The 18,587-nt window shown below is 36.7% G+C and overlaps 2 protein-coding genes and 1 pseudogene across 9 annotated transcripts in view; 2 read left to right on the plus strand and 1 right to left on the minus strand.

Annotated features, from left to right (window-relative positions):
• Window positions 1-10,367, plus strand: part of LPAR4 (lysophosphatidic acid receptor 4) — a 129,656-nt gene extending 119,289 nt beyond the window's left edge. For 4 of the 8 annotated variants that reach the window (XM_055267177.2, XM_055267176.2, XM_055267178.2 and 1 more), the window contains one exon: window positions 6,451-10,072. In XM_055267177.2, coding sequence (XP_055123152.1) covers window positions 6,531-7,643 — 1,113 coding nt within the window. In that variant the 5' untranslated portion in view covers window positions 6,451-6,530 and the 3' untranslated portion in view covers window positions 7,644-10,072. Of the gene's footprint in view, window positions 1-2,870; window positions 2,973-6,450 lie in introns of all 8 variants that reach the window. The other 4 variants (XM_055267173.2, XM_055267175.2, XM_063634706.1 and 1 more) reach the window with 2 other exon arrangements.
• The window catches only part of RTL3 (retrotransposon Gag like 3), a 276,323-nt gene that overhangs the window by 93,862 nt on the left and 163,874 nt on the right, over window positions 1-18,587 (minus strand). The window contains exon 3 of the mRNA XM_055267169.2: window positions 11,143-11,209. The gene's annotated coding sequence lies outside the window, so the exon portion shown is untranslated. The remainder of the gene's footprint in view (window positions 1-11,142; window positions 11,210-18,587) is intronic.
• Window positions 8,122-13,170, plus strand: LOC129475343 (large ribosomal subunit protein uL30-like; annotated as a pseudogene).

Raw genomic sequence — 18,587 nt, forward strand, 5'->3', positions numbered from 1 at the left:
GTTTACAATTTATTGTGAGCTAACGTGGCTTATATTATGATGAGGTTTCTTCTAGTAAAACTATACATGACATGTCTTTGATGCTTAATTGATTTATGGAGAATGTGACATTTGCTATATTGAATAATTCATGAACTTGCCCATAAAGGAAGAATCATGTTTGAATGAAAAACTCTGTCATAAACTGAATTTGCTATTATATGTGAAATTAATTGCTGTTTGCCATACAAATGCATCAATGTGTCATCTTTAAACTCTCTTCTTGTAAATTTTAAATATTTTCAGTAAAAAGGTCTTATTGAGTTGCTAAATACTGTATTTCAGTTACCTTTTAAAAGGAAATTCAGCAATGTAATTTATCATTATTTCAGTGTGGAAAAGACCAGACAAATTCAAAGGTTAGAATATTTCAGAGCTTGGTGGGGTTATTCACTTTGCTACCTTACAAAATTATACCATCTTTCTTTATCTTGACTAACATGAAGACAATAATAATAACCTGAGATCCAGAATACCCAATGGCTTTGCAACACGTTTATTTTTCAGAACAAAATTCCAAACATCATACCCCATCAACATAGATTATAAAACCCTTTGCCTTGTCACAGATGAAAAGTTGCACTCTTGCCAAGAAGGATAAGTTCACCTGATAAACTTGATGGCATCTACATTCTAAAGTCTCTCCTGCCAATCAGAGATGGGAATGAAAGCCTTATTGGAACAATCAGGCCAGTCTTTCAGAATGTGTGCTCTCTGCGAGTTAAAGGGAGAACCAGGAAGATGCCTCACAGAAACATTGAGGCCAAGCTTAGCTAAAGCTTGATCTATTCAATTGCCTTTTGGGAAAATGCAGTGAGAATTGTTGCCCTTGCTGTGGTTTGTTCAGCACCTAATTGTGTAGCTACCTTTTGTCTGTGTATATGGTCATCATACATAGTCTGCCCTTGGCCTTCTTGATGGGGGAAGAACAGAACCTGTAACGTGTTTGTGAATATTAGTACTGAAAATTGGGAGCCTGATAAAAGGTTACCTACCACTGGGAATCCACCTTTACTTTAAGTGGATAAATAATCAGTTATCAGAACAATGTAAAGCGTAAATGATCTAATGATTCTACATGGTTATGTCCTGAAGTATGCCGATAACCTCATATTCTGAGGGGTGAAGTGACCAGGAAACAGGTGGGAAGGGTTGAGGGTTGAGGGTTGAGACCTAAACAATTAGAGTTGATATGCCTGCTGAAATGAGCACAAGGACAGAGGATGAGGAAAATAAGGGAATTTGGAAGACTTTAGGATATTAGTGGCATCTTTCTCTGTGATTCTTAGCTTCTGGTATTAATTAATACTATTTATTTCTAATATTCAAATAAATCTAGCAATCATTTCATTAAGTCTAATAAAAATTAATGACCCTCCTTGCTTGCAGACTTTGAGGAAATAAAAAATGTTTTACAGTGGCCAGTGTAAGCAGGTGAAAATAAATGATGGAAAAGAACAGCCAGTAAGGCCACCAGCATGGCATTCATTGAAGGTTGCTTTTCTGTCAGTCAAGACTGAAGATTAAAGGAGAAGATAAACTGAGACTCAGAAATGGACTGTGACTTGCTCTCACAGAGCTCGTGATGGGGCTGGATGTGTCTATATTTAATTAATATCAGTTATAAAAACTTCTGGGTATTTGAGCTTCCTAATTTGCTTGGATTTTGAATAAAAGGTTTTCTGTATAATCGTTATCAACTGTGAAAGGCATACAATAATGTTAATGCTTCTGTTTTCCTTTACAATAAACCAATAAAATAATATTCATTTCATTCCAGGAATATAGATTTCTGGAGAAGTGTGAAAATCAACTCTCCTTAATATTAAGGCGATCTCAATGTATCTTAAATCATCTAATCATTGTATTTATTTTGTTTTTTTAGATTATAGAAAAATCATTTCAGGAGAGTCGTAATACTATTTAGCAGTTTGCTTTGTTTTAGGCTACCTCTGTTTAGAAAAGGATGAGATGTAACAATAGTGGAAGTTTGGAGCTAGGGGATGATTCTACTTTACAGGTGGAAGCACTGTAATGGGTAAATTCTAAATGCGGTTGCTACTCGTAAGAATTCCATCGCAGAGTATTTCTGGTTCTATACAAATATTTTGTGCAGAGTTTGAATTGGAGATGTTACAGACATGCTATATTGGGTAGGCCTGGGACATCCTGGTAAAGGTGCAGTGATTGTCAGTCAGTGTGCTAATACCCAGTAATTGAAGCCTTGATCATATCACTGTAGTTCAGTGGAGAGAGAAATTGTGTGGTGTGTAGGTAAAAAACAAGACAGTGGAGTCTCCACCTGTCGTTCCAGTCATCTTTCCTCTTCCCTCTTCCCTTATTAAGGACCCTGCCCAATGGTAACAGTTGTTGCCAAGAAAAGAAAAAAAGGAAAAAAAAAAAAAAGACCCAATGTAAGTTCATGCCAAAACAAAATTCTCCTTTGTTTTGGTATTTTTAATGTAATGCATTACCTTATGGAAGTGGAGGAAGTATTTTTATGTCTTTTGTCACTCATTATCTTTAAATTATTATAGGTTACCACATATGGATTTTATGCATTAGTGTTTAGTCAATACTACTAATAAAATATAGCACAGCAGTGACAGGTTGGAAAATACATTGTTATCTGCAATTCTGTAATAATGAAATCCAATGCATGTAAATAGTATTTTAAAATTTATTGGGTCTCATTTACTCTGGTTTATATCATATAATACTTTTTCTATCTTATGATCTTCTATAAGATCATTTTATTGAAAACATACATTTTATTGAAAAGCTATCAGCTCTCTTTATGGCACACTATTATGACTATTTCTATTTCACAGCACCCATTGGAGGAAATCTCTGACTACAGTGCCTCCAGGAAGCTCATTGGTTATTCCAGTCTTAGATAAAATTGGTGCCAGGATTTGGTTCGAACTAATGTGGTGAGTCCTACCCTCCTGAAAATTACTGAAATAATAATAATAACCTGAAAATTTGTAGAGAAACTACAAATTCCTAATTTAATTCTCCAACTTTTGTTGTAACAAATAGTTCCAACTTTTTAAAGATTGTATCATCCGAAGATCTAGAATGGATGGAGGAATTGTAATTTGTTATAATCCAGGCAATTTTGATGAAGATGAATATTGATTCTTTAGCTCAACTCCTCTCTGCCACTGGGATTTACCTTTAGATATGGGAGACTCTTTTTATTGCTATTATCAGTTTCAATGTCTAAGTATATCACATGAATTGGTGTCCAAATTGATAACTGATTTGCCTGTTCAAATATATAGAATAATGTCAAAATCCTGGCTGGTATATATGACCCTTACAGAAATTGGAAATGAGTTATTTTGGGAACACCCAAAAATTGTCCCCAAAGATCTGGGGCTTCTGCTGAGACGAGATATTGAGTCTCAAGACTCAAGACAATTTTATAATATTAGGTTGAGCAATTTAACTGTAGTTGTCTTACTCTGTAACTAAGTACTAGGGAAAATTCTACTTCAGTAGGGCTGATGCAATCTTTGGCCCCATCATGTTGAGCACCAGACCACATTATTTCCCAAAGATTGGACTGTGTTATCAAGTGAAGTGTTAATGAGAGACTGAAGTATTTTTTTTCTTTTTTGATGAAAGGAAAAAGATATCAAGTTAATCACTGAGAACAGGATTTTATCAAATTGAGGCCCATATCAGTTTCCTGTTTTCCTCAAATAAAATGGAGGGACAAAGCAGCCTTAATAATCTTAGTGAAAACCAGATTAGGTGTAGATAAGCCACTTTTAAAAGGATATTTCTTGCATCAAAAATAAAAGAGGTTGATATAGATCAATGTCCTAGTTCCATTCTTGAGTGAAACATTTATCTATGGTTCCCTCCATATGGAATGCCATAAAGCTAGGTTTTGTTTTAAAAACTGTTATGAAGCATCAACCAATGTATAGGAACATTGATATAAAACCTGTATGATTGTGACCGATGCCTGTGACTTGACCTAGAAAATTTCCTTAAGGAGTCTTATCTGTTAGGAACCGCTAATTTGAAAAGCAACAGTTTGAACATATTCCCTATTGCTCCAGCAGGATTGTTTTGAGCTGTATTTTTCACAACATTTGTGTATTTTTAAATCTGCTTCACTGCTAAGTATCTATAGATAAGAACACAATAGATTTCATCTTCCTCTGAAAACTATTGTGTCAACTTTTCATAAACTTTGACCAGAGTAGAACAAGGAAATGCTCTGGGGATCAGAAGCACTCTGACCTGGCCTGCGCTTATTAAAAATGGAGCAAAGCAAAAATAATTTTAGTATACTCTGCCTTCAAGGCCATATCTTCCTAAGCTCTGGACTATCCTCTGCAGGGTGCAAAAGCAAGTCAGCTTTTCTAGGGTACTGGGCATATTTATGCCAGAAGTTGGAGCTTTGTTTTCAATGTATCATCTGAAAGTTTAGCACTTCACGAAGTGAAGTGATTTGGTTATTCATCCTTATAGGGTCAAAAGGCTAACTTTACTTCTTCCAGGAGGCTTAAGGACCCCAAGTATGGTATACCTGTATTTTACTATCATTAGAAATTAAAAAAAAAAAAGAAGAAACAATTGTGGCCACTCTGAATTAGCTCCAGGTGTAGATTGAAGTTAAAAGTTGAGGGTCAGATTTCTTTTTGGTCAACCTCCAAGGGACCTGCTTCCTGTCCATTGTCAATAAAAATGTAGCTACCCAACACTCTCTGACACCCTTAGGTGATTAATTGTCAGAATAATTGGCAGCAGAGGTTTGCAGAAGACAGTAGTTTAATGCTTCTTGCAGTGGAAAATGTAATTAACTGCATCAGCATATATTTTTCCTTCTTCGTCTCATCTGAAGCTCAAGTGTTGGTCCTTTGCCTCTATTTAGTGCACAATATGTTGGCTATTTAGGAAGATCTAATAGTTAGAAACACTGTTTCTTTTAGTCAAAAGAAAGGAAGCCAGTAAGAAAAGAGGCTAATATTGATTCTTCTTCAGAATCATCTCAAGAGCCAAATGCCTTTCTGTTTTTTTAATCATACCTGTATGGGAGATATTACCTTGAGGGCACACTCCTGGATTGTCCTGTTTGAGTAAATTGTGTAGTTAAGGCTGAAACTCAAGGGGAGCTTTCTGAGGCACAACATATACATGACACTAGAAGGATGTGTTCCTAATGTGAACTTCAGCGTACCAAAAAAGACAGAAATATAAAGTTACAGTTGTTTCAGGAAGGGAGGAGGAAACAAACTTATATAATGTTTCTCTGTAGTTAGGTAGGGCCGAATACTGGCAAGCTCATAAAGCAATTCACAAGCCCTTTTGAATCTTCCTAGCTTTAGCTGTGAGGCTTAGAGGTAAAGTTTATACAAGGAAGAAAGAGAGTATAGCCAAGTTACAGAGTGAACCAGTGTCTGAGTCAGAAATAGAACTCCTTGCTTCTAATGCTGTGTTAAGTCCCAGCACCACACCCTCACTTCTAGACGGCAAAGGTGGTTGTGTGTTCAAGCAACGGGAGCTATGAATAGGGCCACAGTGGCAGTTTTCCCATGCCCTCTCTTCAGGATTGAGAATGTAATGCTTTCTTGTCTGTCCTTTCTCTCCCACAAAGTTTGATTACTCAGAGCAGCAGAGCAGAAGTGCCAGGCATTTGCAGGCTGCTTGCTGTGGGTATAATATATATGCTCCTGGAAACATAAAACTGAAGTGAGGGGATGGATATGTTAATTAGCTTGACATAATCATCTCATGTAGTATACATATATTAAAACATGTAATTCAATTATGATTTGTCAGTTAAACATAATGCAAATAAAAAATAAAATGATTGAAATCATAAAAAATCTGAATGGAAAACTGGGGAGATCTATTTGAAATGTATCAACTTGAGACTCACAAAATAACATATAGCCAGTGAGCTAGAATCATGCTGTGTAAAAGGATCACTAGTGGGCAGACTGGAGGGACTCTGGGCAAAAGGGAAAAGGCTTCCATTATAAAAGCATTTTCCAAATAAAATAACTGTACTGGCAGTACTTACTGTGGAAGATAAGTTCAAGCCGATCATAGTGAATAAAGCCTGACTTTAATGTTAGAAGTTTTGCAGTCCCATAAATGCTGTTTTAACTATCATTTTATATTTTTGGACTCTTGGGTGACCTACACCTTAGTCACATTCGTTGCAATGCTATAGTATTGCACTTATTGTATTGAGTGCGAGCTTTCCTGCTCCTGCAACATACTCTTGTAGTACCTTTAAATATATGATAGATGTTCAAAAAATACTTGTCAAACCAAACGGAATGTGCATGTTTTCTTCCAATCTGGGTGGGCAGAATATCTTATTACACAGAAATCATGGATGGAAGGCAAATTTGATTATTTGTTCCATCTTGTCTCTCATAGGAGGAAAATATTTCCTACCGGTCCCTAGTGTCAGAGTGGTGACCCCCTGCAGCCAGCAGGCCTCCTGAAAAAAAAAGTCCATGGGTGACAGAAGATTCATTGACTTCCAATTCCAAGATTCAAATTCAAGCCTCAGACCCAGGTTGGGCAATGCTACTGCCAATAATACTTGCATTGTTGATGATTCCTTCAAGTATAATCTCAATGGTGCTGTCTACAGTGTTGTATTCATCTTGGGTCTGATAACCAACAGTGTCTCTCTGTTTGTCTTCTGTTTCCGCATGAAAACGAGAAGTGAGACTGCTATTTTTATTACCAATCTAGCCGTCTCTGATTTGCTTTTTGTCTGTACCCTACCTTTTAAAATATTTTACAACTTCAACCGCCACTGGCCTTTTGGTGACACCCTCTGCAAGATCTCTGGAACTGCATTCCTTACCAACATCTATGGGAGCATGCTCTTTCTCACCTGTATTAGTGTGGATCGTTTCCTGGCCATTGTCTATCCCTTTCGATCTCGTACTATTAGGACTAGGAGGAATTCTGCCATTGTGTGTGCTGGTGTCTGGATCCTAGTCCTCAGTGGCGGTATTTCAGCCTCTTTGTTTTCCACCACTAACGTCAACAATGCAACCACCACCTGCTTTGAAGGCTTCTCCAAACGTGTCTGGAAGACTTATTTATCCAAGATCACAATATTTATTGAAGTTGTTGGGTTTATCATTCCTCTAATATTGAATGTCTCTTGCTCTTCTGTGGTGCTGAGAACTCTTCGCAAGCCTGCTACTCTGTCTCAAATTGGGACCAATAAGAAAAAAGTTCTGAAAATGATCACAGTACATATGGCAGTCTTTGTGGTATGCTTTGTACCCTACAACTCTGTCCTCTTCCTGTATGCCCTGGTGCGCTCCCAAGCTATTACTAATTGCTTTTTGGAAAGATTTGCAAAGATCATGTACCCAATCACCTTGTGCCTTGCAACTCTGAACTGTTGTTTTGACCCTTTCATCTATTACTTCACCCTTGAGTCCTTTCAGAAGTCCTTCTACATCAATACCCACATCAGAATGGAGTCCCTGTTTAAGACTGAAACACCTTTGACCACAAAGCCTTCCCTTCCAGCTATTCAAGAGGAAGTGAGTGATCAAACAACAAATAATGGTGGTGAATTAATGCTAGAATCCACCTTTTAGGTATGAGAAATGTGTTCAGGTCCAGATATGGTTTCTCCTATAATTTTTCCTATGCTATAAACTAAAGATTTGAAGCTAATGATACTGAGAATAATGCACCAAATCCAGTCAGATACATTTGTTTGAAGGTATACTGTAGAGTTTTTATTGCTGTTTTGTTCAGTAATTATAGGTCAAGTCTAATTACAACAACCAAGATGGATTGCCAAAGTCTTCTGCTTGGTTGGAATTTCATTGTATCGCATTATCCAGGTGGCCAGTGGCATTTGATAATATAGAGATGACTTTGAAACTTTCAAAAAGGTTTTTCTATTCCAATGATATTTGGTAATTAGGTTGGGCCTATAAATATAGAGCAAATTCAGGGATTTTTAAAAAACTGTGTTACTACTGATATATGCTAGTTTTATTTTTTTTGAATTGTCGTTGAGTTTATTTTAGCACAAGAATATTTTTAGCCTAACATTATTAATAAGAAATGCGTCAAATTTTTAACATTGGTAAAATATGTTATGTGCATTTTGAAAACAGAAAACAAATTGAGTTGGCATGTACGTGGGTGGGAAGAAAGAGAAAATTAACGGGATTTACACAATTATAATCACCAGCAGTGTGAGTTTTAAAAACTTCGTTGTTTTTACACCAAATTAAAATTTCACATCAAACTTCAAAGCCAGAAAGCTGCTAAATACGTGTCTGGCAGGTAAAAGCTGGAAAATTACTTAAAACAGGAAAGTGTCAATAAAAAAACTTGAGCAACACCACCATTTATTTTTTTCTTAAAATGTCACGTTATCTTCATTTTGGGAAACTAGGTTCTGTAAAATATTTATCCTCCGTGTTATACTTTGGAGCACAGCACAGCCAGAAAGGGGCTGCATTTGTGCCCAGGTCAGGAGCAAATTGAAAAAAAAAATAAAGTAATACAAAAAAATCAAACTATAAAGCAAAAACATTTATTAAAACCTGAATTAATCCTTTTTGGAAGGAGTAGAGATATATAACCTGAAAATACTTATTCTTTCTTATCGAATTTTGGAGCATAATATAGCCAGGAGCTGCTGAATTTGTGCCCCTGGATTGGAAGCAAATCGAAAAAAAACAACACATAAACTAAACTAAACCAAAACAAAAAAACTACAGAACCCCAAGAAAAATAAAAATAAAACCTCAAAAATAATTTGTAACATTTTCATTACTATTTGTTGAGGTTCTGTAAATTTTAAAATACTATGTCCTTTGCATAAAATTTTGAAGCACAGCGCAGCTACAAAGTGGCTAAATTCGTCTCCTGGTTAGGAACAAATTGTGGGAAAAAAAGGTAAAAAATCAAACTGCGATAAAACAAACAAACAAAACAAGCACAAACAAAATTTAGAGCTTGCATTTTCTGAGCATCTGCAAAACTTACAAAACACTTTAACATTCATATAATGCTTTGGATCAAAATGCAACTAAGAAGCTGCTAAAATGGCACCCAGTTTAAAAGCAATTAAAAACAGTATTTTAAAATCTACAAAAAAAAGAGAAAATATTTTTTATAATTTAAACAGCAAAAATCTTTAAAACTCTTGCTATTTTTTAAACTAAAGTGGATATTTAAGAATATTAAAACTTGTAAATATAACTTCTGAACTTGAAAGATGCTACATTTGTGCTCAAGTCAGGAGCAGTGGAAATAAACCCTCGTATACACACATACACAGCAGCAGCAACAACAAAAACCAAAATTAAATGTTAAACCCTGAAAAACAACAAAAATATTTTAAAATGTGCATTAATCAATTTTTAAAATATTTGGACAACATGGCAGTTTAAAAATGCTAAGAATTTTAAAATAAAACTTCCAGGAAAAATGTATCCTGTAAGTTGCTGAACTTGTGCCAGAAAGTGGTTAAACAATTATAAAGCACAGAACAATAACAAAAAAGTAAAACTTCTAAAACAATAAGCAAATTTTTAAAACTCATTAACTTGTTTTTCTTTCTGATGATATGCAGACTTAAAAATACTGAGACTTTTAAGTAAAAATCTGTGAGCATAGTGTAACTTTAAAAACTGTAAAATCTGTGTCTGGGTTAGGAACGAAGTGAAAAAATGCTAAAACAATAGTGAAAATAAATTCTTAAAACTGGCATTACTTTTTCCCAATGAAAGTCCTAAAAGTAATTATGCATTATGTAGTCTCATGAAAAGAGGCTATAGATGGAATATATAAGGCATTAGATTCAGTTAAATCAAATTAGGTTAAGGTAAGTTCAGTTGTTAGATTATATGGTAAGATCAAATCAGTAATAAAAGCATGAATAATCTTTTGTTTCTTTCAGTATTCATGTTTTTCCATTTTTTGTTAAGTATAAAATATATGTGAACATTTGTCTGTGCCCTTGCCTCTTAACATTATAAAATGTTATGATTATGACACCAAACCAATTAATGGGATATTAACTAAGTTGAAATAAAATATATTATTAAATGTTTCTTGTGTAATTTCCATGTTTAGTTTTAATTTTTTTATATTTCACTTTTCAAATTTCCATTTTTATAGTTAATATAAATTGCTAATAATAAAACTTGTCACATTAACAATGTAACCAAGAAAATGTAAAGTATAACTAAATATAAAAGCGACTATGTTACATCGAAAGGAAAAGCAATTTTGCAGCTGTAATTGCAACTTGGATTTTAAATGTTTATTAAATGTAATAAAATATATTTGAATTATCCAGCAGTTATACTTTGATCAATTATTCAACTTTATTTGTGGCCACCCAAAGGCATCTCTCCTTTATCTTCCCTCCATCTTTTCATAAAGGAATTATTAGACTATATTTGCTCTCAAATTAATTTCAATAATTCATTTCTGAGGCTATCTGAAGACTAATGCAGAATTGGCAAATGGCAAATTCCTGGGTAACTTTTCAGGGATCAAGATGAAAGACTGATGACCTCTTTTCCTGATTTTTCTAACTTGGGTTTGATTTATTTGGGGTTGCTAGCCAAGCTGACTTCAGATTTTAATTTCTAGGATTTGACAAAATATTCTAGGACAACAACTGGGAAGCCTGGGAAAAGATAGGGCGAACAGATCATCTTGACAACAATAAGATGAATGTAGAGCTAAGTGGCTGACAGATTAATACCTAGAACAGGTGATGGTCCCGAGGTATCAAGACAGGGAATTTCTGGTCATCATGCTCATGCCTCTAACTCTCAGGGAAGGCAATGTCAGCATCTCAAGCACCACATGCTGTGTTAGTTCCCCATGAGATGACAGCAAACTCTGCATTTTCTGATCATGACTAGCATGATCAGCCCTAGGCTACATTTAAAACTAGAGGAAGTTTGCCATTAATGATGTCCTAGGTCAGGTCCCCAGAAACATAGGGACAGAAGCTGTAGGTTTCACATCCCTACCTGCCCTCTTCTACCTTTTGTCTTCACTCCCAATCCCTGTACCTTATATTTAATATGGTTTCCCAAACTTCATACTTTCTACCTGTTTTTCTTGTGGTCTTTGTGTTCTCCAACATCTCTTCCCACCTGTCCAGAAATATTGTTTCTTCCTGAACAAAAACACAACACATAAAGCTCGATCAAGACAGTGACAGGCTGAACAGATTTACATTAAGGTGTGAATGATTGATCCCCCATTTTTCTCTCCTTGACTGTTTTTAACCTTTTGGTGTTCGTGTCTTAGAAAAGGAGTCCAGTTAATTCAAATGACTGAAGCAGGGTCAGGATGGGAAGAGATGATTGTCCTGGTAAATGGTAAATCATCTGTTAAGCCTCAGTCTCTCTAGCCTTGCGGTGGAGCTTCTGCACTGCAGACTTTCTTGTCCTGCTCCCTTGAGCTCACTTTGTGTTCTGTTGAGTCCAAACCATATACCACCTGTTTCTAGACAGCCCTTTTTTCCAAAACCACCTGAAGTGACTGGGAGCCTGTATTCTCATTTCATAAAGGCATGGATTATTTCCCTCAAATGTCTCCCGATTCTGGTGGATTTGGTGAAATTAGGTAAAATAAGAAGCAGATTGTTTATATTTTATGAACAAGGAAGCAAAAGAGCGCAGGCTACTGAGTCAAAATCTCCACCGTATGCAGATTTTTAAGAACCATGTACTGCCTACTGTTTTGCTTCCTTCCCTCTCTGAGGGCCTGGGAATGAAGCTCTTCTTTACCAAATATCCAGAGAGATACTGAGTTCAGGACCTCAGAGGAGCAGGTCTAGTGTGAGGCCTAAAATGTGGCAGTGAAGGAAGTCAAACAGGTTCTCAAGTTGACATGCCTTGTGTGGCCTTAGCAGCCAGCTTTCCTTCCTGTTTATCATGCAGCATCTCAGACCTTATAGATAGAAAGGTAGTCACAAAGAGGCCTCATGCCTTATATTGATGTTCCAAGGTAAGCTGTCTCCTCCTCACATTGTCGCTTTCCCTCCTCATGTTGGTGGTAGCAAAGCCAAAACTATGGGTCGATTTCCTCAATTGGGAACCTGGAACTTCTTGCCTAGACCCAGTTCAAGGCAGTTTGAAGTTCCTGAGAAACAAGTTGGCTGGGAGAATTCCTAGGGATCCAAAATTCATTCATTTACTTATTCAACAAATTTCTTGAATACCAACCATGTGTCAGACATTCTTCTAGGCATTGGGGGTACAATGGTGACAATAACAGAAAAAAAAATCCTTGTCATTTTAAAACTTATGCTCTGGAGTCAGAGCAAGCAAAGCCACCAACAAACAAATAAACAAGTTAAAAAGTAATAACAGTGTTTTCTGGCTGGAACCATGGAGGGTGTCAAAGAGAAGAAGAAGGTTTCTGTTGTGCCAGAAACCCTTAAGAAAAAGTAAAGTAATTTCGCAAAGCTGAAGATCAATCACCTGAGAAAGAAGTTTACACAAAGATGCTTTGAAAAACAAGGAGGAAGCTTATCTATGAAACAGCGAAGCACTATCACAAGGAATATACGCAGGTGTACGGAACTGAAATTCAAATGACTAGGATGGCAACAAAAACTGGCAAATTTTATGTACCTGCAGAACCCAAATTGGCATTTGTCATCAGGATCAGATGTATTAATGGTATGAGGCCAAAGGTCTGAAAGGTGTTGCAGCTTCTTTGCCTTCGACACATCTTCAACGGAACCTTTGTGAAGCTCAACAAGGCTTCAATTAACATGCTGAGGATTGTAGAACCATATATTGCATGGGAGTACCCAAATCTGAAGTCAGTAAATGAACTAATCTACAAGCGTGCTTATGGCAAAATCAGTAAGAAGCAAATTGCTTTAACAGATAACACTTTGACTGCTTGATCTCTTGGTAAATATGGCATCATTTGCATGGGGGATCTGATTCATGAGATCTATACTGTTGAAAAATGCTTCAAAGAAGCAAATAACTTTCCGTGGCCCTTCAAATTATCCTCTCCATGAGGTGGAATGAAGAAAAAGACCACCTATTTTGTAGAAGGTGAAGATGCTGGCAACAGGAGGACTAGATCAACAGTTTTATTAGGAGAATGAACTAAGGTGTCTACCATGATTATTTTTTTCTAATCTGGTCAGTAAATAAGCAGTACCTGCTCTCAGATTGAAATAAAAAATGTAATAAGAACAGATGATAATAAGTGCTATAGGTAAAAATAGAGCAAACACATACATGAATCAAAATGCCATGCTCCACAGCAGGACTGGGTTTAACTTTAATGGTTGTAAGCATTCATAAGATGAAGATGCTCCATTCTCAATAAATACATAAAATGAAAACCAATACTAAATTTATCAATGCACGTAAGCAAGTACAAAAAAAGTTGATTCTTAAATATCGCATTTCTAATATTTGTTTTTAAATGGGTTATGAGGGCCTGAAGTGCTGTTGTCCAAAATTTGTGCTTAGTTAATACATTCTGGGGTCTTTATGCTCTGGTTCAAGCCACAGGGATTCCAGAAGACTAATGAAGGCCCAAGCCTAGGCAACCTCTGGTCAGCAATGCTGATCATGTAATGGCCTCAGCATCACCTTTCTTGTGCTTTCTCTTGCTTTAGGCAAGATGCTCTCTCTCTCTCTCTCTCTTTCTCTCACCCCCACTCCCACACACACACCCTCCCCCTTCCTGCTGTCTCTTTTCTCTCCACTCTTCCTTCCCTTGCTGTCTCCCCACCTTTCCTTTCAGCAGAACATGCTCCCAGGGAAGGATCTGAGTGCAAACTCTGTGCTGTAACAAAGAGCTTTGGGCTGGAAGCTTAAATCTGGTTTTGTACTCAGTTCTCCTACTCACTGTGTAAGCTTGGGCAAGTCCCTTCCTTTCTTTGTGCCTGAGTTCCCCTATTAGCAGAATAAGCAGATTGGACTCAGTGATCTCTGAGGTCAAACTTTTTGGAAAACATTTCACAAAAATGGCTACCTATTCTCACTTATATGTGAGACCAGAAGGAGTTTGAATAACAATAACCATATTAATAAATGCATTTTCAAATGCTCAATATGAGGCCACAGAATTTTGTGTGCTACTTTCTGATGCATATTGAGCATTTGAAAATGTATTTATTAATACTGTTATTGTTATTGATGACAAAAATGAGGCTTAGGAAGCCTAAGTAACTTGCATAGCCAGTAAGTGGCAAAACCAAGACTTGAACACAGGCTATCTGATTCTAATCCCCTATCAGCCATGGATAGACTGTTTCTAATAAATAATAACAAGAACGAACATTTATTGCATGCTTTCTATGTCTTAGACTTTGTGTTTTACATATATTATCTCTTTTAATGTTTAGAACAATCTTAGGCGTAAGTAGTCTTACTGTCTCCACTTTACAAGTGATGGAACTGAGACAAAGAGTTAAGAAATGTGCCCAAAGTATCATAAATAGTAAATGGGTCTTGATATGAAATACAACATCTAATCAAGGCAAGGGCCCCATGATCTGGCCCATACCTATTGCTCAGCCTCATCTTTCTGTTTTTAACTTTTATATTAAGTTCATGGGTACATGTGCAAGTTCATTATATAGGTAAACCTGTGCCATGGAGGTTTGTTGTACAGATTATTTTGTCACCCAGGTATTAAGCCTGGTACCCATTAGTTATTTTTCATGAGCCTCTCTCTTCTCCCACCCTTCGCCCTCTGGCACACACAACTGTCTCTTGTTCCCCTCAATGTGTCCATGTACTCTCAACATTTAGCTACCACTTATAAGTGAAAACATGTGGTATTTCATTTTCTGTTACTGTGTTAGTTTGCCAAGGATAATGGCCTCAGCTTCATATATGTTTGTGCAAAGGACATTATCTCATTTTTTTATGGATGCATAGTATTTCATGGTGTATATGTACCACATTTTCTTTATCCAGTCTACCATTGGTGGGCATTTAGGTTGATTCCGTATTGTTGCTATTGTGAATAGTGCTTCAATGAACATACATGTTCATGCGTCTTTATGATAGAATGATTTGCATTCCATTGAGTATATATTCAGTAATGGGATTTCTCATTGAATTCTAATTCTGTTTTTGGTTCTCTGAGGAATTGCCACACTACTTTCCACAATAGTTAAATTAATTTGCACTTCCACCAACAGTGTATATGTGTTCGTTTTTCTCTGGAACCTCACCAGCATTTGTTATTTTTTGACTTTTTAATAATAACCATTTTGACTTGTGTGAGATGGTATCTCATTGTGGTTTTGATTTTCATTTCCCTAATGATCAGTGATGTTGAGCTTTTTTCATATGCTTCTTGGCCACATGCATGTCTTCTTTTGAAAAGTGTCCAAAACACTGCTCAAAAATTCAGAGATGACACAAACAAATGGAAAAATATCCCATGCTCATAGACATGAAGAATCAATATCGTTGAAATGGCCATACTGGGCTGGGTGCAGTGGCTCACACCTGTAATCCCAGCACTTTGGGAGGCTGAGTTGGGCGGACCACGAGATCAGGAGATTGAGACCATCCTGGCTAACATGGTGAAGCCCTGTCTCTACTAAAAATACAAAAACAATTAGCTGGGCATGGTGGTGGGCACCTGTAGTCACAGCTACTAGGGAGGCTGAGGCAGGAGAATGGCGTGAACCCAGGAGGCGGAGCTTGCAGTGACCTGAGATCACGTCACTGCACTCCAGCATGGGCAACAGAGCGAGACTCGTCTCAAAATAAAAAATAGATAAATGGCCATACTGCCCAAAGTAATTTATAGATTCAATGCTATTTCTATCAAACAGCCAATGACATTCTTCCAAGAACTAGAAAAATCTATTTTAAAATTCATATGGAACCGAAAAGAGCCCGAATAGTCAAGGCAAACCTAAACAAAAAGAACAAAGCTCGAGGCATCATGCTACCTGACTTCGAATTATACTACAAGGATCAAGTAACCAAAACAGCATGGTACTGACACAAAAACAGACACATAGACCAAAGGAAGAGAGTAAAGAGCCCAGAAATAAGGCCACACACCTACAACCGTCTGATCTTTGACAAAGCTGACAAAAACAAGCAATGGGGAAAGACTCTGTATTCAATAACTGGCTCTCTATAGGCAGAAGATTGAAACTGGAACTCTTCCTTACACTGTAGACAAAAAAATCACCTCAAGGTGGATTAAAGACTTAAATGTAAAACCCAAAATTGTATAAACCCTGGAAGGAAACCTAGGCAATACCGTTCTTGATGTAGGAGTAGGCAAAGATTTCACGATGAAGACGCCAAAAGCAATTGCAATAAAAGCAAAAATGGAAAAATAAGATCTAATTAAACTAAAAAAGCTTTTGCACAGCAGAAGAAACTATCAACAGAGTAAATACAGACAAAATACAGAATGGGAGAAAATATTTGCAAATTATGCATCTGACAAAGGTCTGATATCTAGCATCCATAAGGAACTTAAACAAATTTACAAGAAAAAAAACATTAAAAAGTGGTCAGCCTCATCTCTTACTACTCTGTCCTTCACATTTGAACTCTGGGTACACTAGTCTTCTTTCCATTCTCTTATTATATTGAATGAAACTCATTCTTATTTTAAGGTCTTTGCCTTTGCTGTTTCCTATGTTTAGAACACTTTCCCATCAGGTCTTCATGTGGATGGCTTCTTCTCATCATTTAGGTTCAAATGCTACCTCTTCAGAGAGGCCTTCCTTGATCATCCAATCTACAGTAGACACCCAGTTACTTTTACCACATTACCCTATTTTAATTTTCTTCATAGTACTCTGTGATATTCATCTTTTTGATTTATTTGTTCAGTGTCTGTCTACATCACTCCCTCCCCCTACATAAAAGGTAAGCTCCATCAGGGTAGAAACCACATTTTACTTTTTCAATACAGTATCTAGTAAATAGACACTCAAATAATATTTGTTTAGTGAATCAATGTGGCATATCTGGGATGGGAAATCACATCTGTATGGCTTTAATCCTCTAGCTCTATACTCTACTGCCTCTCAATTTATCACTTGAGCCTTCTCTTTACACCAAAATGCGACATCTTTTCACATGGCTTTATGCAAGCTTTCAGCAGAATATGAACATTGAAGAGCAAAGTGTTTTCATTTTATAATACAATTGGCAAAGTACATACTTAATTTCCTAGATGGCTACTTTCGTCACACTAACTTTTTTTACTTTGGGGTATTTTGCAGATTGTAGGGGTTCCCAAATATCCAAATGTTCAAGGAAGATATCAAAGAAAGAAGACAGACCTTGAACATATTTGAAACTCTTCAACTATATTCAGGTCCCAAGTAAAAAACTCCACTTTTCCTTTTGCAGTTTCCTGTCATTTAATTTGTGCCCTCTGGTATTTGTTGGCACTTTTGAGTTATATATTAGAGCTCTCGGTCCATATGGCATGTCACATAGCACATAAAGTTGACTACAAAGAAGTATCTTGTTACTGGTGATTCTGAAAAATCTGTCATTCCTTTCAGCACACATTCCCCTGGTTGATTTGCAGTCTACTTCTTTGCTAGAAACCACTGTCTAGCCATTGAAAGAACATGTTTTTACTAAAAAAGAAAAAAAAAAGAAAAAGTGAGCAAGAAGGAAGGAGAAAGTGCTATGTGACTGGATGTCATCCAGGAAGTGCTTACATAGCTTTAACTGTAATGGAGTATAATGGCAGCCTTTTTCTAGGAGGCTCTGGGGCCAGTCCTCACAGTTTTCTGTTTGCAGTTTTACTAGGAGAAGTCTGTGCTGGTTTCTCAAATAAAATGTACCGCTATCATCATCTGCCAGGATGCTAAGTGAAAAGATCCATTATTTTTGATATTTAATACCTTATAAATTATATGGAGATTGTGTTGACCGACAGGGACATCTGGAATGATGGTCAGGGATTTTTTTCCTAGGTCAGATAGACTGAGTGTCTGTTTGTTCATCAATGACCAGTTATGCATTCATAGAGAAAAGGTCTCTTCTCAGCTGCTGGTCAGCTAACCTCAGAGGAATTGGAATTACTGAGTTTGAAGGAGGAGATGCAAATGAGCAGTGGCTAGTTGGAATTTATATGGGATATGTATAGCTGCCTGTTTCCTAACAAAGGTGAATTGTGAGAGCAGACCAAGGTTTGAAGGACAGAGAAATTCTGTGTTGGTTAAGCAGAGCTGGATGTGTTTTTGTTATTTTTTCACCTTCCATATTGGCTATCTCTGCAGACAGTTGAAGGTGCTTGGCTTTTGAACGTTGGCCAGGAGTTAACTCATTTCTGACCATAGTCTCCAAATTTGCTCCCGGATTCATTCTCAAGAAGAAAAAGATGAAAATTGCAAAACCAATAGTAGTATCTTCTTGGTCATGAAGACTTTTTATTCCACTGTTAATTCACCAGTTTTTTTCCTGCTGAAACACTTGCAGTTATGTTTCTGTCCACAGCTTTGGTTTGTACTGGGGCATTTTTGGCTTCACATTTAAGCCTTAATATAGGGAGTGCCTGACACACCC

This window comes from Symphalangus syndactylus, chromosome X (genome assembly GCF_028878055.3).
Source record: "Symphalangus syndactylus isolate Jambi chromosome X, NHGRI_mSymSyn1-v2.1_pri, whole genome shotgun sequence".
NCBI lineage: Eukaryota > Metazoa > Chordata > Mammalia > Primates > Hylobatidae > Symphalangus > Symphalangus syndactylus.